The 19,848-nt window shown below is 44.2% G+C and overlaps 2 protein-coding genes across 2 annotated transcripts in view; one reads left to right on the forward strand and one right to left on the reverse strand.

Annotated features, from left to right (window-relative positions):
* The window catches only part of LOC134751698 (heterogeneous nuclear ribonucleoprotein U-like protein 1), a 34,861-nt gene extending 28,528 nt beyond the window's left edge, over positions 1–6,333 (forward strand). Inside the window, exons 25-28 of the mRNA XM_063687143.1 lie at positions 2,833–2,938; positions 3,347–3,534; positions 4,642–4,713; positions 5,509–6,333. Of these exons, the coding sequence (XP_063543213.1) occupies positions 2,833–2,938; positions 3,347–3,534; positions 4,642–4,713; positions 5,509–5,556 (414 nt within the window). The 3' untranslated portion in view covers positions 5,557–6,333. The remainder of the gene's footprint in view (positions 1–2,832; positions 2,939–3,346; positions 3,535–4,641; positions 4,714–5,508) is intronic.
* Positions 6,334–9,971: 3,638 nt separating this feature from the next.
* Positions 9,972–19,848, reverse strand: part of LOC134751699 (uncharacterized) — a 60,501-nt gene continuing 50,624 nt past the window's right edge. Inside the window, exons 40-43 of the mRNA XM_063687144.1 lie at positions 15,121–15,294; positions 14,230–14,308; positions 12,269–12,417; positions 9,972–11,911 (exon numbers count right to left, since the gene is read on the reverse strand). Of these exons, the coding sequence (XP_063543214.1) occupies positions 10,058–11,911; positions 12,269–12,417; positions 14,230–14,308; positions 15,121–15,294 (2,256 nt within the window). The 3' untranslated portion in view covers positions 9,972–10,057. The remainder of the gene's footprint in view (positions 11,912–12,268; positions 12,418–14,229; positions 14,309–15,120; positions 15,295–19,848) is intronic.

Raw genomic sequence — 19,848 nt, forward strand, 5'->3', positions numbered from 1 at the left:
AGCGCGCCCGGCGGGCAGATGCAGCGCGCGGGGCCGCAGGGCAAGGTAATGCAGCTTGCGTGTAGGTGGCGCTGGCGGCGCGGGATCGTGGCAGCGCGGCGGGCACACGGGGGGCGGCCGCAGCGCGCCCGGCGGGCAGATGCAGCGCGCGGGGCCGCAGGGCAAGGTAATGCAGCTTGCGTGTAGGTGGCGCTGGCGGCGCGGGATCGTGGCAGCGCGGCGGGCACACGGGGGGCGGCCGCAGCGCGCCCGGCGGGCAGATGCAGCGCGCGGGGCCGCAGGGCAAGGTAATGCAGCTTGCGTGTAGGTGGCGCTGGCGGCGCGGGATCGTGGCAGCGCGGCGGGCACACGGGGGGCGGCCGCAGCGCGCCCGGCGGGCAGATGCAGCGCGCGGGGCCGCAGGGCAAGGTAATGCAGCTTGCGTGTAGGTGGCGCTGGCGGCGCGGGATCGTGGCAGCGCGGCGGGCACACGGGGGGCGGCCGCAGCGCGCCCGGCGGGCAGATGCAGCGCGCGGGGCCGCAGGGCAAGGTAATGCAGCTTGCGTGTAGGTGGCGCTGGCGGCGCGGGATCGTGGCAGCGCGGCGGGCACACGGGGGGCGGCCGCAGCGCGCCCGGCGGGCAGATGCAGCGCGCGGGGCCGCAGGGCAAGGTAATGCAGCTTGCGTGTAGGTGGCGCTGGCGGCGCGGGATCGTGGCAGCGCGGCGGGCACACGGGGGGCGGCCGCAGCGCGCCCGGCGGGCAGATGCAGCGCGCGGGGCCGCAGGGCAAGGTAATGCAGCTTGCGTGTAGGTGGCGCTGGCGGCGCGGGATCGTGGCAGCGCGGCGGGCACACGGGGGGCGGCCGCAGCGCGCCCGGCGGGCAGATGCAGCGCGCGGGGCCGCAGGGCAAGGTAATGCAGCTTGCGTGTAGGTGGCGCTGGCGGCGCGGGATCGTGGCAGCGCGGCGGGCACACGGGGGGCGGCCGCAGCGCGCCCGGCGGGCAGATGCAGCGCGCGGGGCCGCAGGGCAAGGTAATGCAGCTTGCGTGTAGGTGGCGCTGGCGGCGCGGGATCGTGGCAGCGCGGCGGGCACACGGGGGGCGGCCGCAGCGCGCCCGGCGGGCAGATGCAGCGCGCGGGGCCGCAGGGCAAGGTAATGCAGCTTGCGTGTAGGTGGCGCTGGCGGCGCGGGATCGTGGCAGCGCGGCGGGCACACGGGGGGCGGCCGCAGCGCGCCCGGCGGGCAGATGCAGCGCGCGGGGCCGCAGGGCAAGGTAATGCAGCTTGCGTGTAGGTGGCGCTGGCGGCGCGGGATCGTGGCAGCGCGGCGGGCACACGGGGGGCGGCCGCAGCGCGCCCGGCGGGCAGATGCAGCGCGCGGGGCCGCAGGGCAAGGTAATGCAGCTTGCGTGTAGGTGGCGCTGGCGGCGCGGGATCGTGGCAGCGCGGCGGGCACACGGGGGGCGGCCGCAGCGCGCCCGGCGGGCAGATGCAGCGCGCGGGGCCGCAGGGCAAGGTAATGCAGCTTGCGTGTAGGTGGCGCTGGCGGCGCGGGATCGTGGCAGCGCGGCGGGCACACGGGGGGCGGCCGCAGCGCGCCCGGCGGGCAGATGCAGCGCGCGGGGCCGCAGGGCAAGGTAATGCAGCTTGCGTGTAGGTGGCGCTGGCGGCGCGGGATCGTGGCAGCGCGGCGGGCACACGGGGGGCGGCCGCAGCGCGCCCGGCGGGCAGATGCAGCGCGCGGGGCCGCAGGGCAAGGTAATGCAGCTTGCGTGTAGGTGGCGCTGGCGGCGCGGGATCGTGGCAGCGCGGCGGGCACACGGGGGGCGGCCGCAGCGCGCCCGGCGGGCAGATGCAGCGCGCGGGGCCGCAGGGCAAGGTAATGCAGCTTGCGTGTAGGTGGCGCTGGCGGCGCGGGATCGTGGCAGCGCGGCGGGCACACGGGGGGCGGCCGCAGCGCGCCCGGCGGGCAGATGCAGCGCGCGGGGCCGCAGGGCAAGGTAATGCAGCTTGCGTGTAGGTGGCGGTGGCGGCGCGGGATCGTGGCAGCGCGGCGGGCACACGGGGGGCGGCCGCAGCGCGCCCGGCGGGCAGATGCAGCGCGCGGGGCCGCAGGGCAAGGTAATGCAGCTTGCGTGTAGGTGGCGCTGGCGGCGCGGGATCGTGGCAGCGCGGCGGGCACACGGGGGGCGGCCGCAGCGCGCCCGGCGGGCAGATGCAGCGCGCGGGGCCGCAGGGCAAGGTAATGCAGCTTGCGTGTAGGTGGCGCTGGCGGCGCGGGATCGTGGCAGCGCGGCGGGCACACGGGGGGCGGCCGCAGCGCGCCCGGCGGGCAGATGCAGCGCGCGGGGCCGCAGGGCAAGGTAATGCAGCTTGCGTGTAGGTGGCGGTGGCGGCGCGGGATCGTGGCAGCGCGGCGGGCACACGGGGGGCGGCCGCAGCGCGCCCGGCGGGCAGATGCAGCGCGCGGGGCCGCAGGGCAAGGTAATGCAGCTTGCGTGTAGGTGGCGGTGGCGGCGCGGGATCGTGGCAGCGCGGCGGGCACACGGGGGGCGGCCGCAGCGCGCCCGGCGGGCAGATGCAGCGCGCGGGGCCGCAGGGCAAGGTAATGCAGCTTGCGTGTAGGTGGCGGTGGCGGCGCGGGATCGTGGCAGCGCGGCGGGCACACGGGGGGCGGCCGCAGCGCGCCCGGCGGGCAGATGCAGCGCGCGGGGCCGCAGGGCAAGGTAATGCAGCTTGCGTGTAGGTGGCGGTGGCGGCGCTGGATCGTGGCAGTTTTTCTCAACTTAAATAAATTCTATCTAGATTAACTGATGATGAATGTCTAAAAAATACAATGTAATTTGTTTAGGATGGACAACAAGGACAGCAGCCAGGCAATCAGCAGCAAGGATGGAACCAATGGGCCAACCAGCAGGGTTGGGGCAACTGGGGTAACTGGAATCAACAGAACCAAGGTATATATACCACCCATAAACCATAACTTATTCCTAAAGGCTACGAAGTTTTCGTCTCAACCGTTGTTTCTAGTGTTGGTAGGAACTGTCTTTTGAGTCTAAATTTGAAAAACGACTCGTTTTCACGGGACTGCGGTAAAAAAGCTTCAGTCTTTTAAGCCCTGAGTCAAGTCCTTTATTGAGTCTTAAGCGCAACACAAAAGGACTCTACCCTCCGAATAAAGACCCCGTTAAGATTTTTATTTATTTTAAAAACGTTGCCTTACAATATCGAAATACGAAAGCGGTAATAATCGGTTTTATTGAAATAAATGCCCATGCCGGGATTCGAACCCAGGAACCTTCTTCGTAAGCGGGGTCACTACAGACTAGTCTAGGATGTCGTTAGTAAAATGTGATAATTTCCAGCCGCCTGGGGTAACTGGCAACAAAACTGGAACAACTGGAACCAGCAGGCGGGCCAGCAGGGCGGCGCCGCCAAGGGACAGGTGGCGGGGGCGGGCGCAGGGGGCGCGGGGGGCCAGCAGGCCACGCAGCAGCAGTGGCAGCAGTGGTACCAGTGGCAGCAGTGGCAGCAGCAACAGGGCTGGCCCGGGGTAAATACCAACCATTAACAGGTGTTAAAGAAAACTTTTTCCATACATTTACTATAGAGAAAACGTGAAATTTTATTCACAGTTTTCTATCTCGCCAATCAGTCCTGTTACGTTTAAGGACCATAATACTGTATGAAGACATTACTGTAGGACTGATAGGCGAGATAAAAAAACTGTGAATAAAATTTCACGTTTTCTCCATAGTAAATGTATGGAATAAGTTTTTATTTTATTTGTGGCTTTTTCGTACATTACCGTAAGTTGACCCCTAGGAAACTATTGATACTGGATAGGAATGAAATCGATTGGAAAAATAGCATGTGAAAAATAAAAGTTTTCATTTTCATACAAATTGTATGGGAAAAGTTTTCCTCCATTTGTGGCTTTTCTAGCCGTTTATTTTTTTAGTCCCATACAAGCTTTTGATCCTGCATAGGAATGGGATCGATTGGCATCAAAAAAAAGTTTGTCACATGACCTTTTTCTCGCACCCTGTATGTTTTTCCAAAATCTGTAAACGCCAATCTTCATTAATATGAAATCGAGGGAAGGTCTTCTAAGACCGTTTTCGCGTAGCAGCACGGGATCTGGTAGCTGCCCTCACTGACCCATTTAGAAATTCCACTCTCATATATACAATATCTTAAGGGCTTACGGCGCCCTTTGGCCAGCTAAGGTGAGACAGTATGGTTCGTACTTCCTATCTCAGTGGTTCCTAACCATTGTAGTAAAAAAAAAAATTACCCCAATCATTAATATTTTTTCTTATAGAAAGGTACCCCCGTAAAATGCCAGTTTTACCCCCACGGGGGTAATTACCATTCTGGGCTAGCGACGGAGCTGGGAATGCTATTAGGAAACAAATTAAAGATGCGTGTGCGTAGAATTCCCGTACACGTGCCCGTATACAGATATTACAGATACTTATGAGACACGCACACCGCTTTCATGACGTGTGCGTCCACGGCTCAAAAATTTGCGCGTCTACGCACACGCACCCGGTGTGCTCTGACCTTTAAAGGGCAATATAATAGCGATATTCTACGCTAAGCCGTAGGCCACTATGGTTGTGTTACCTCCGTGACTAACGTGACGGTTTGTTCGCAGTACCAGCAAGGGCAGCAGCAGGCGGGACAAACTGGCCAGGACCAGCAGGCGCAATGGGCGCAGTACTATCAGGTATATACTCATCATCTTCCTCGCGTTGTCCCGGCATTTTTGCCACGGCTCATGGGAGCCTGGGGTCCGCTTGGCAACTAATCTCAAGAATTGGCGTAGGCACTAGTTTTTACGAAACATACCAGGTACATACTACTATTCTTTATGGCACTGGATTGGCGAGAGTACAGACTAAGATGTTCTTAACGTGCAGTGGGTTCAGACAGCAGTTTTTGAAACATTTTAGCGCTTTTTTAGATCATTGCCAAAAGCTATAGCAATCTTGAGACCGAAGTTCGGAAATTGCGGGTATCTTTCTCTGACCCTTTACGCCTTGAACGTTCTAATTAAACAATTTTTAACATAGGTTTTTAACCACTCAGCATTGTAACAATTGCAACTATTTTTGCACAAAAGCATATGAAAGTAGCTTCTAAAAATGCGTAATGTTATTTTTGATCGAACTCATCAATAACTTTTTTTCGTTAAAAAAATTTGAATAACAATGTTATTCTCGATCCCGGCCACGCACGGAACTCCGTAGAGTTAGACCAAGAAAAGACTGCAACTATTTTGATAGCCCACGCAGTGCAAGTGTTATTTTAAACGTCAAAGTTTTATGAAATTATGACGTATAATTAACACTTGCACTGCGTGTGCTATCAAAATCGTTGCAGACTTGTCTTGGTCTAACTCTAAGTTACCTATTTTTAAGTCACTTTTGTTTTTCGTTTTATGAAGAAACCATATAATTTTATTTCTACCATCGACCAGTATGTATTAATCCATCGTCCTAATATCCTGTATCTGTACTAGAATTACGGTGCTCACGCGGCGGGCAACGCGGTGGCCGACAAGAAGTGACGCGCCGAGCGGCGCTAGTGCCGCCCTCCGGAGCCCTACACTACACTTCACACTTTACACTTTACACTTCACACTTCACCCGACCCGAGCCGACCACATCTAACGCTATGGACACGATTACACGAACATCTACATACTTATAGTCTATACCATTAGCACATTAGAAGAATGTAAACAACCTAAACTACTCGGTCATTCCGTCAATGAGATTTTTTTTTTGTGTCTGTGGAGTTATATCGTTAGCTGAGCTACTTTTAAGATTCTAATGAAAGAGAGTCACGACCGACACGTCAACAATGCCTAAAGTCTATCGAAGGTAACTCTGCATCGACATTGACAAAATAAAGTGCTAAAGTGCCACGTTATATGTGCCATTCTCAATCAAACGGGGACTTATTGTCGGTTGTCAATACAGCTTCAATTTTAAATCGACCTTATTGACAAGCGACAATTTGGTATCTTTTGGTTGAAAATGTCACATATTTTCATAGATTTGACGTTTATTCTTACTTCTAAACTTGCACACGTCATTGTGTAGTGTGTGCAGAGTTAGCTCGGTCCGACTATAAGTTCTGATCTTTGTCTATGGTATCTGTTTTTTGCTATAATCTATAGTCTGCCAACGAGTAATGACTAACAGTAGAATAAAAACACTACTCATCCCATTTTTTGAGGCTATGTTATAATGCCTAGCTTAAGAAAAATACAGTAATTCTCTCTGTATGCTCCACTGTCAAACGACTTACCAAACTAAAATTTTTAATGACCATAGTCATAGACCATAGACACTGAGATTTAAATTTAAAGATCCGTGTGTGTCAGTCCTTATGTAGTAAACAACATTTTCAAGTCAACTTTGTCAGTAGAAAAAGGCGCGAATTTTAAAATTTGTATGGGACATTCCTTCGCGGGTACAATTTTTAAATTGGCCGCCATCATCTACTGACAAAATTGGCTTGCTAGAATAATAATCTTATAACTCAACTTCTAATAAAAGCTATTTGTGATTAGAAGTTCGCCAAATGGTTATATTATAATAATATAACCTTGAAATAATGGGCTTGTAATAGCCGCAAAACTTATTTAGTAAATCAAAATGAACATTTTTAAAAGTAGCCTGAAAATTTTACAATGGTAATGGACTGCAAGATAAGTATTCCAAGTAAATTGATTTTCAATCACATACTTTAAGATTACTTAGTTTATGTCAAAGATGTTTAGTTTTTGAAGCAATATGGTTGTTCACTGTTTTATGTACACCAGTGTGCCTGTCGGTTCATCGCACTTTTTTATACTGTATGTGTATCAATAAACTTAAAGCAAAATATAGTAACTAATAGTAGTTTGTGTGACTGCTACATAATGCCTAATTATCTACACCTCTATTATAAGGTCTCTATAATATGTGTTCAGAAACCACATGTTGCGACCGCTAAGTTAGTGAAGTTAATATGTCTCACGATAGTTTAACTTCGATTGTTACGACCGCCATTGCGACGACATTAGATCACACTGTTTCCAATTGACATTTCATTACGAATTGATACTAGAAATAAGGTCAAATCAAATTCCTTTCTTTTTCAGAGATATTCGTAATTTGAATAGCATTATTAAAACGATATAGACTTATTATTACGAAATAATAACATTTCAGATAATACATTTGTTGTAACAAAATAGTTTGTTGGCCGTAATTTGCAGATTCTGAACGCATCATGGACGGTTTATGATGTAGATAAAGAATTTTCATTGATATTAAGTTCTTATAGTGACTCGTTTTTATTAAATTTATGGCAAAGTGAAGTATTAAAGTATAGATATGTACAATATCATAATATGAAACAAAGTCGCGCAGTTACGTTACTTTTCTCAGGGTATTTTTTAGTAAAACAATGATTGGGATAGCACATGTTAGAACAACGTTTTGCATTAAATATCAAAAAGATATGTAGAAAATATGGGAATGTGGTATGGGTAAAACAAAAATAATCGGGTGTTTAATGCACTATACATTACAATTACAATTTTGTTAATATAATAAATTACATTAAATAACGTCACAAGTACAGTCAACATCAGCAGAAGTTGCTAAGCGGGCGAGGTGTTTAAAATGATCTTGACGTGAGTCGCGTCAAGATCATTTTGAACACCTCGCCCGCTTAGCAACTTCTGCTACTGACAGTACTATATTTGATAGAATAAAACTTCATTAGTATCTATTCTGTTAGTTTAGATAGGAACTTAAAACCAATTCATTGTCCTTAAAAAAACGCTAGAAATAGTATTTTTATAGACAATCGTATGCAATACGAAAGTAATGTACGTATTATTTAGATCTTACCGTGAAAGCACTTTTGGGTGAAATTTAGAAATAGAACACATGATTTTGTTATAGCCGCCAAAGGAAAATAAAATAATTTGTTATCAAACGAATTCAGCATTTGTGCATACTGCAATTTGCTGAATTATGTATTTTTATAAGATAGACACAAACATTTTTAGAGCGCTATGCATTTGACATGTTATGGCGCCTAAGGGTCTCCCCAAACATATCGACGCGGAGCTAAAGTTGATAGAAAATACCCTTATTACTACGCAATAAGAGTGAACAAGGCGTCGCCGCGTCGGCCGATGGGAGTCGAGCCCAATGACGACTTTTTCGCTCTTATTGCGCAGACATAAAGGTCTTTTCTATCGGCTTGCCCAATCCGCGTTGATATATGTAAGGAAGACCCTAAGAGTGGTATTCCATCTATCCAATATCTTGGTCCAATGTGTATTTGCGTCACATTTTGCCTAATAAGAGTGAGACTCAATGCACACTGGACAAATAAATTGGATAGGTGGAAAAACCATCCTAAGTTCTGGCGTATGTCGCACCGTTTGACCATAAGTTTATATTTACTCGTAAATTTGCAATGTAATAATTAAGTAAGGCAATTTGACTAGTTGCGATAAGTAATATCGTATGAATGTGTGCGTGAGTGTGTGTATGTGTGTGTGTGTTAGCAAGCTTTGAGTTTTGGTGTACAAACGATTTTAGTCTTAAGTGCTGTGGGTTTAGTTGGATGTCATCATACTGATGTAAATGATTTTAACAATAAATATTAAATGATTTTAACAATAAATATTTGAATAAGGGTTTCTCTTGTTTCAATTTTAGTCGATTATATACGGAAGCAGGCCCCGTAGACATGCCAATCGCTGACCCTATGTAGCGAGCTAAACGCAACTGTCACTGTCACACTAATATGGAAGAGTGATAGAGAGACAGTGATTTGATAGCTAAGCGCAAGCAATCGTCACCTTGGCTAGGCCGCCTGCCCCGTAGACAACATGCTAATCGCTAACGCTACGTAGCGAACAAAACGCAACTGTCACTGTCACACTAATATGAAAGAGTGATACAGAGACAGTGATTCGATAGCGAAGCGCAAGCGATCGTCACCTTGGCTTAGCCCTTACATGCATGATTTTTTATTTTTGGTTGGAAAAAATGTTTATTTATTTATTTGGATGTAGGATCTAGGAATCTGTCCAATTGTCCAATGCTTTGTATACATTTGGCAACGATATGCATTTAAGGGTTAGGTCGCTTGCCCCGTAGACAACATGCCAATCGCTAACGCTCGTAGCGAACAAAACGCGACTGTCACTAATATCTAATATATGGAAGAGTGATAGAGAGAGATACACAGTGATTCGATAGCGAAGCGCGAGCGATCGTCACCTTGGCTAGGCCGCCGGGAGTAGCTATTTACTGCTATTAAAACCATTTTCAATTGGAATAGAGTTGTATAGACACTTGTGCTATTGTCCTGTGTTTGAGCACTGAACTCCAAGAGGCTTCGGGCTACCGGCTCTACGCGGAGCTCGGCCTTCGCATTTAGACACTTCTGCTATTGTTCTGTGTTTGAGCATTAACTTCCTGGACGCTTCGGGCCTTGCAATAGCGGTGGTCCACATTATGTTTCACGTAAACCATTGCGGCTGTGTCCCTGATACAGCCTATCCCAATTTTTTTTCATATTTTTTTGTTAACCCATTTAGAAGAAATAGGCTCTTAACAGTTTTTGGTCAAAAACAGGACCTAGCGCCTTAAGAACAATAAAACAAAATACACAAGATTCAATTACTGTGCATCATTATTGCAATAAGTACCTACTTTTAATATTAACGAATATTAATAATATTTTTATACCTAAATGGTACATTATTTTAGATCCTCGCTTTCCAATGGACCTCAAAATCTCAAAAGAATACTCGTTATAATTACCGTACATAACAATGGTAACTACGGGTTAAATAAAATATAAAAATAGAAATCCAATTGCTCTGGTTAAAAGATCCACTTGTCCGAATATCAACCTACAGCCCAATATCAACCTTCATGCGTTACGACAAGGTGCATGATGACGCGGTACCCAGACATTATTCGGCTGCTATACAGCTACTGTGCTACTTGGGGCGCCGCGCACGATATAGGTAGGCGTTGAAAGAGTTAATCTTTTTTATCCATGCGATCCTTATAATTATTATCAGTAGATTTGTCCTGATCAGTCTTTTTCTCACCCGACTTGTTTTGATCTTCTGACTTGTGAGCATCTGTCTTTTGTCTCTCTGATTCTGAGTCAACATTGATATTTAAAGCCTCGTCGGATAGCGTGTTTTTGGTGCTTGGTGCTGCAGCGTCGAGTAGCATTTTAGTCTCTGTCAATGCAGCAAGGTCAGTTGCTTGATCTTTTGGGGGTGCCACTATGGGCGTTGGAGTTTCTTCTTGTAAAAGGCCCATTGATGTGATAGATGGTTCACATTCAGTAACAATTTCTGCAGGTTGGGCAATTTCAGGCAGTGCAACTTTCGCAGGCGTAGGCAATTCAGATGAAGGCGCGGGCGGCAACGCAAGCAGTTTCGGTACAGTGACAGAACCCTCCGCAGAGGCCGTTCGAGCCGCATCATTATCATGAGATATCTCTGGTTTTGCTATGTTAAGGAATTCTTCAGGAATTGATGATGGCTGTTGCATAAAGTTGTCATAAGGAGCGGGTAACGCAAGAAGTTCTGTGGCTGAAGGCGTCCTAGTTACATGATCATCTTTCGGTTTTTTCTTGGGTTCTCTGCTTCCTCGATCGTCATATTGATCAGTGTCTGCGTTCTTGGGTTCAGCTTTGTCAGATTGCTGCATGGCTTGTTTGGAAGTCATTGGTGCTTGAGAGTCCTTTCGTGCTACAGTAGACGGACTTTTTCTTGGCTGTATGTCTACATCAGAGGCAGTCGCTGTAGGATGAAGTCCAATGAGTGAAACGTTAGAAGGAGTGTAATCACCCAAAGGTCTCTCAAGATTCAAAACGGGTGCACTTTGACTTTCTGGCGAATGGACACGATATTCAGACTCTGCTAGCTGTGAATGCACGAAGTGCTCCCTACCAGAACCATCATGAATCGAGCTTTGTGTTTGGTTGGGGTATTTCTCCCGCATCCGACGACTGGGGCTCATTCCGACGTCAGAGTCAATTTGGTCTTCATCTTCCATTTTGGGGCGGTATTGATACGATTCACGCATCTTGTACTTGTAAGCTAGGTATTCCTCGACGCTGTGATGTGTTGCAACAGCTTCTGACTCTTTGATTAATTCTGGCGATGGCGTGTCGTCATTGCCACGCATGCTTCGACTCGCCAGCTTCTTATCTACGGCTTTTGCTGCGTTTCGAATACGTTCAAAGAGTTGCGTTGAGCTGCTAGCGGGAAGCGGTTCCTCGCGAAATTTAACAGCCGTTTCAGTTCTCATAGGTTTATCAGAAACCTTAAGGGCCGATTTAATGTTCTCGCTTGAACCTTCAGTCGACGGGTCTCGTGAAAATAAAGACGCTTTTGTTTTGTCTTTTAGTTTCACCATTTTAGACTTATCTTTTGATGTTCCTTCTAGACCATCAGGCACAGCGGGTTCACGCTCGGGCTCTTTAGACTCAGGATACTTATAAATGGTGCGTTTTATTTCGATCAGAGGGGCTGTCTTGCTGGTTGGATCTTCTGGTTCGCCCGATTTCATATCCGGCGGCGCACCTGGAGGTACATCTGGACCCCCTGAAGGTCCATCCGATGGACCCCATTGTTCCTCTATGGTCGTTTCTGAGCCACCCGGAGTACCTAGGGTACCATTGGCTTCAGGAGGTGGAGGTGGGGGTCCATCGTCCTTGCTACGATGACTACTCTGATAGTCATCTATCAGCTTCTTGCTGTCTGGGAAGTGCTGTAAAAGATACTCCCAGTCGTCTAAGAGTAGTGTCAGAACTTGGGACTTGCTCGTAGTTCGGTAAGAATAGTCATATGGCTTGTCACGAATGAGTCCTTGTTCCTGAAAATAATAATAGCAGATGGAATAAACATCTTTTAATAGCAAATCTTTCAGCGGGGCCGTTGATGAAGGTAACACCAACACAACGTACAAACAGCTTACATAACACATGGCAATAATGTGCGTACGTACGTCATATATACCTATAGTCAAATAAAATGTCAATACCGGGTACCTACGTCAACGACTGATTTATTGTTTATAGGTGCTACGCATCCTTTTGTTATGTGAAAATTTTATTTTACCACTGTTCATTGTTACCTCTAAAAATCCGCAACATGGCGAATGTCAAATAAAATCTTGTCAGGGTATACCTACGTTTACTATATTTCGGATCGTCAGTCTCATTACACTCACAATGCCAAAGTACTCTCCCGTGGTAAAGATCCTTCGTTTCACGCCTTGGTCCTCGTAATCATCATAGTTCTCGCTGATCTCCTGAACCTCACCGGACTGTACGAGGTACATCGAGTTGGTGATCTCGCCCTGCTTCACCACGTACATATCTGTGCACAATATCAATCATTAACAGTCACACGAACTCGACAATATCTAGCCGCTCTCAATACAATCGAAGTTACGCTCTCATTTTAAAACAAATTTTCTAGCAACGAAAACTAGTACCACTACTAGACGTAATTAATGTAAGAGCGTTGGGGCACAGAATAAATAATAGTACTGGGTACAGAAGGTTCACTAACAAAACGCGTCTATTACGTCAGATATGACCGCTAGGTGGCGCATGCGGCGGTTCCGTAGCGGTGCGCAATTACTATGGCTACACCCCAGAACTGGGGGCGGCCGCATGTACTTGTAGCGGCGCGACGAAATCGCGGAGTGAGTCACGCCTGGTTGGGGTAAGATTGAAAGGGTTGTTTTATGAGGGGGATGAAAAGTCGCCCGTAATGCTTCGACATACGGACGACTTTTTGTCTTATCCCTCATGAAAAACTTTCATATCAAACTTTGTTATTTCTGAATGTCGTTTTAAAATCAGAGCGTAAACTTCATACAATAACGGCGGCGGCGAGGTTTGTGTGACTTACAGATTTTTACATTAGCTTCTTACACTTGTAATTATGAAGATATGAGAGGTTTGTATGGCAAGAGAGGCTTCATTTTTCGCTCTTTCCGCTGGGGAGCGGTGTATTTTCTCAATACTGTTTACCAAATGCGAAAAAATGAGAATAGCTATTTTTCCCTCACTAGCTCGGAAAGTTGTCTTTTATCCTTCAATACAAGCGGGGAAACACGCGTTTTATCCACTAGTGGGGAAAGTAATTTGACCTTAGATGGAGCGTGTTTAAGTAGCTTGACAGATAACAAAACGTAAATCGTTTATGATAATGATTCGTTCGATATTAATTATCATTAAATAAATGGTTTGAGAATCTAATGAAAAATACCAAATTTAGCTTTATTTAATGATTTTAAGTCATAAACCTTAAAATTCCATAAGAAACGTTTGTTTTTTTATAATGATGTTAAATATAATTCTGAACGCACAAGTTGAGCCGATGCAATTTCAAAACGCATCGTTGACATTTCATACGTCAGAAATGTCAACATTGTCAACAATTTTTTACTAAAAAACTTTTCTCACCGACTCACGTAAAAATACACAACTTCCAGAGTTTTCTGTTATAATATCGTAAAGAAATGAGTGATTCCAGTGATGAAGATGATCTAACGCCTGTGGATGTTGCATTTTCCTCGCTATAGTGAGGTGAAAAGTTTTGTGTTATACACGGGCGCAAATGTATTTTACTTCTCGTGTGTTGAAACACTCGCTACGCTCAGGATTCTATTTTAGAACCACTCGCTTCGCTCGTGGTTCACCTATAGAATCCTTTCGCTTGCTTGTGTTTCAATTCTACACTCGCGGGTAAAATACAACTTTGCACCCTTGTATAACAAATAACTATTGTGCAACAAGAGAGGAAAGTTGGTTTTTCTTGCGAGTGTTGATTTAGAGTCCCGAGTAAGCGAAAGATTCTATGTTAGAATCTTGGCGTAGCGACGGACTCAAAAACATGAGATGTAAAATAACTTTGCTCTCGTGTGACACATATAATTTTTCACCTCAGTAGTGAGAACATATTAAAGGTTAAAATGTATTTCGAATTTGTAACAGACTCCGAAGTATGAAGTGGCAGTTCATGGCCTTCACTAAATAAAAAAGCTACTTTGTTTCACTCCCTGGAGTGACGAAAGTCGCACTTTCCTCACTCCAGGGAGTGACGAAAGTAGGCTTGTTCGAGCTGATGAGGTGAAAATGTTATTGTTTTGGACCCATTAACTGAAGATCATAGGCTTACTTCCGTCGTAGTAGTATTGACGGAGATAGCCGACCATGAGGCGGAGCAGAGCGGGCTCGCAGCTCTTGAACACTGGGTGCTACGATAAAAGAAATATTTTAGGTAAGTTATTTACAAAGCTTCTAATGGATAAAAGGTTCAGGCTCTGTAAAGAACAATATTGTTATTTGTTAGTAGGTACTTTTTGTTGAATTACCTAATAATACACAAGACAACAGAATCTAAGAATATCTTAAGCTCTTTAAAAAACTAGCTGTTTGATGACCGTTGATCCCGGATCAATGATGGATGGATGGACTGTGTTGGACTCAATCAGCTAGTTTAACAGTAGGTACAAATAATATCTTTATATAATATTGTCTTCGGTTACCGCGATAGTTACTCATGAAATAAAACTATGAAAACGGATTATATCGCGTATATTGAATTTATAATACATCCCGACGTTTCGAACTCTTTACAGCGTAGTCATAGTTTTATTTCATGAATATCTTTATAGATAAATAAATAAATATTATTCAATAAATATTATTTATTTAATAATTTAAAACAGGCAACAAGGCCCATATTACAAATACCTTACAGAGTAGCATATATATGCGTTTTATAAACTGAAACTACCTACACACTAGACGACATAACGGAGTGGCTCCGTGGAATCGTCTGGTCTTGTGTCGGATTCGGCAGTTTGCCCGGGAACCTCCTAAACACGCCCCCCTTCGGCCAGAAGTCGGCGCATTCGATGGTCCTCTGCAGCGGTCGCGGCACGCGGACCACTAAAGTTGAAATGCACGTATCGGCGCGATTATGCACACTAACGACTAGGCTAGGAGTAGGAGGCCGTTATAATAACTCTGGGTACATACCCTACGATGATGATAGTCTATTTACCTGATCTCCAACATCTTTATAGGCTTGACACATGACTTTTAACTTGAGGCAAAGAGGTGCGTCGGCTAGAAACTTAGGCAATTGCTCCCCTCGCGCCTCCCGCCATAGCAGCACTGCGTACTTGTTTACCAGAGTGATCAGTGCTGGTGATACGCGATTGTTCTTTAGGAAGTCCTAAAAAAAACTGACGGTCAAGTGCTAAGCAGCAGGCGAACAGTGGAGCGCATGAAGTATATTGGTTTTTATAGGACTGGTCGACTCAGAAACTATTCTTTTTCTAACTGTAAAGTAGGTACTTATTGTTAATACACGAGACGAGAGTTGTTTACAAGAGACTAGCAGTCTATTTCTAGAAATCTTAGACTGCTCTGATAGGTATATACACCTATAGGTACCAAAGATATAGATATGACTCCGTAATAGATGGATACAGTCTAAGGAAAAAACGTGCCTCGAAAATCACGAAAATTTGATTCTCGATCAGATGGCACCACTACTACCTTTAGCCCACTCTCGTATAGAGGGCGTTGACGGTTTCGTTTGTTATTTAATAATTTTAACGCATATCAGTGAAAGGACATGGGTCAAATCATATAAAAATAATTAATGCAAATAAAAAAAGATCATTTATCCATATTTAAATACATTTTATCGTATTTTTATAAATCTTAATTTTTAGTTTTAAAGTGTGTCGATAGATGGCAGTGAATTTACTGTGGTTACAAAATTTACTATGACAGTACCGTTCTATCTATTATATCCTCTTTGCCTATACTATCGTGGCGCACTCGTATAATAGGGTTACTGCGCTTCAATATTCGCTTTATAGATCTACAATAATCTACATCTACTACCATCTGGTATTACTACTATTATAGACCAGCGGTGGAACAAAAATGGGTTTTGACAATATTAAAGTTTTTTCTTTTTCGATATGTCATTGTTAGCATGTTAAATAAGACTTTCGTAAAAAGTTAGAAATTTTTAGGGTGAGCGTTCGGATATATTGAAATATTTTAATTTCTGCTAATAACTTTGTAAATATAGAATTAAAGTTACAAAAACCTTTAACATATTCAATACCACTTTAATTTATACACAATATTCGGTTTTTAGAAATCTGGAACATGTGCTTTCTGGTGAACTTAAAAACATGAATTATTTTGTAAATAAATAATTAGAGTAGCTGATATTGCAAAATTACGATATTATGAATCAGCTTATTATACTTGTAAAAAATTAGAAATGTAGACAATGTGCTTCTCTAGATATTGATTTCTGGTTAAGCAGTATAGCCAATATTGAATTAAAGTTTGTAGAGTTAATATTAAACGGTCATGACAATGATCTTATATTCTTGATATTTTTTTATATAAATAATACATTAATCAGCACATGTACGACATGGCCCTCTATGTCATCATGACATCTCACCGGCAGATTAGATGGCGCTGATCGCCGCCCATTCGCCGCCGCAAAGTCGCGTTCTGTGTTTTAAAATAGGGCCGTGTCGTACAGCTGCGTTCGTTCGTGGCCCTCAAAATGGTTTCGCCGGAAGATCAGCGCTGACTTTTGGGTTAGCATTATGCTGAGGCGGGACCATTTCGTGGTAAACTATTTATTTTTATGTTTATATTTCTTTGTTCTTTTATACTTTTGTATGTCATAGTTTATCACGAATAAATGCGATGATTCTGATTCTGATTCTGATTCTGATCTTAGTTCCCACACAAAAGATTAGAAATATAAAATTTGTGCGTCACTAAATACTGATACGTATGCATTCCGTGCTTATATTTACGTTACATTTCAAACGAGCGGCATGTTCGCGCGCGCCGCGCTGTGCGCCGCCGAGGCAGCGATCAAACGGCATTGATATATAGGTAGATCAACGGTATATAGATCAACGGGCTAGCGGGTAACCTAGCTAGACGCGTGCAAAATAATATTTCACAAAATTCAAAAAAATGTTCTAAAAGCAATCTGTATTTTTAACAGGTTAAAATTAAGTATCTAAATAGTCATAAAAATAATAAACCAGAACATTTGGTCGTGTCGTGTCTTTAACCTTGCCAGGCGATCTAAAAAGTATGGCACTTACTTGCACGCAAAATTAAGTTTGTTTACTATACAAATTGTATGCATTACAAAGTTATCTTTGCACACAAAATTAAGTTTCTCTACTATACAAAGCGTATGCATCGCAGTTATTTTTGCACGCAAAATTATGTTTGTCTACTAAACAAAGTGTATGCATTACAAAGTTATTTTTGTAGTAAATTAAAGACCACTAGGTAGGATGTACAGTCAGCAATACTATTCGCTTAGCACCTTTGCATACAAACCTATACAGGGGTGGTATATTTTCTCTGCAGCTAACTTTACAATATGATTGTAACTATGAGGATGGTGTATATTTATGATGTATGAGGACATTTCTATTAAAAGTTATGTTAGATTTTGAAATTTTTATATTGAGTATATCTACTTATATAAAAATTTTAATTTTGGTTATGGAATTTTATATTATATAACATACAAAAAAACAACAATAAACAAAAAAATATATATAGGGCTGTATCTCCTAAACCGTCCGTCGCAGCGCAAAAATAAAAAAAAATTTCGTTCCCCACTTTCAATATACAAAAAACACAAAAAATAAATAAATAAATATTATAGGACATTCTTACACAGATTGACAGTCCCACAGTAAGCTCAAGAAGGCTTGTGTTATGGGTACTCAGACAACGATATATATAATATACAAATACATAGAAAACACCCATGACTCAGGAACAAATATCTGTGTTCATCACACAAATAAATGCCCTTACCGGAATTCGAACCCAGGACCATCGGCTTCACAGGCAGGGTCACCCACTAGGCCAGACCGGTCGTACAATGAAACAAAACGAAAAAAAATCTTTACACGGCTGTATCTCCTAAACCGCGCGTCGTAGCACAAAAACAATCATCAAATTTTCGATCCACTTTAAGAAACCCTCAATTAATATTTAAAAAAAAACAAAAAAAAACGAAAAAATCTTTATGGCTGTATCTCCTGAACCGTGCGTCGTAGCGCAAAATAATCAAATTTTCGTTCCCTTAACAGAAGCCCTTAAGTAACATACAAAAAACACAATAAATAACATACATCATAAATATACACCATCGTCATAGTTACAATCACATTGTACAGTCAGCTGGAGAGAAAAGATACCACCCCTGTAAAGAAGTTTGTATGCAACGGTGCTAAGCGAATAGTATTGCTGACTGTACATCCTACCTAGTAGTCTTTAATTTACTGTACTACAAAAATAACTTTGTAATGCATACAATTACTATAGTAGACAAACTTAATTTTACGTACGAGTAAGTGCCATACGTTACTTTTTAGATCTTCTGGCAAGGTCAAAGACCCGACCAAATGTTCAGGCTTATTTTTTTCTGACTATTTAGATACTTAACTTCAACCTGTAAAAACTACAGATTGCCTCACGAACTTTTTTGGAGCCCTAAAAAATATTAAAAAATATAAGGGTTGATTTAGCCCCGCTACCCTGCAGCCAGACCTCCAGTGCTCGAGAGGCAGTAGGCAGTGGAAAGCCTAGAATCACATACCTGAGCCAAGTAAAAGAGAATGCATCGTACGAGCAAATCAAAAGACTGGCTCAGGAAAGAAAGGACTGGCAATTACTCCACCGACAAGAGCAAAGCTCTTAAGTGATGATGATGATGAGGAGAAGTATCAGGCAAATTTTCAGCTTGCCTCAAGGACCTACTCCAAAATGTCTACCAGCTCTCGGACCACTAAGTAACTAAAAATAATCAGTCCACATAACAAACATTTTGTACTCATTTTGAAGTCATAATTACATTAATTTCACGTAATATCGGCATCTAATTTATGTGCACGGTTAACAAACTAATGAATGACAAGAAAAGTCAAGCCGCGCTTACGAAGCTGAGCGGGGGGTGGGGCGACCGGGCGAGGTACCTATAGGTATAGATAGATACGAATGCTACGATAGGCTCCCGCGTGCCGCGCCGGCACCTTGACGGACCAGCGCGGCGTATGTATGAATTTCGCGCCTTTTTAAATAGATTTGGCTATAACAATGGAAGCTACACACAGAAATTTCTTACTTTTCATAATATGGTTGCATATATTATTTTATAGTATGAAACTTATCTTTATAGACTTTAATTCAATATTGGACCTTACAGGACAAAAAACGCATATTAAAATTTAAGCAGCAATCCTATTTTTCTAATTTTTCGGCTTTGTCTATTAACTTAAGAATTTAGAGATATTATTGTGGATTTTTAAAACTTTAATTCAATATCGACAAAATAATAAGCTCATTTTAGTTTGACAAAGAAGCACGTTAATTTTTTTTCTAAAAATGTAACAGTTTAAAGAGTCATACATAATTTAAACAATGAAGCTTAAACTTTGCACTTTAATTCAATATTCAAAAAGCATCAATCAAAATATATAAATACCTAATTTATACCTAACGCTCGTTCTAACTTTTCGTCTTAAATTACAAATATGCTTAAAAACATGTCCCCTGCCATATAAGCATCACTTTTCCTTCTTTAGAATTATCATAACTTTAAGGTCAAAAATATGGTCCCACTATCGGTCTATTACCAGAGATAGGTATACAACCAAAGGAGCTAGGTGGTCGGACTATTTGGAAACATCGTTCTTGTGTCCGTGAC

The sequence above is a fragment of the Cydia strobilella genome, chromosome 23 (assembly GCF_947568885.1).
Source record: "Cydia strobilella chromosome 23, ilCydStro3.1, whole genome shotgun sequence".
Lineage (NCBI taxonomy): Eukaryota > Metazoa > Arthropoda > Insecta > Lepidoptera > Tortricidae > Cydia > Cydia strobilella.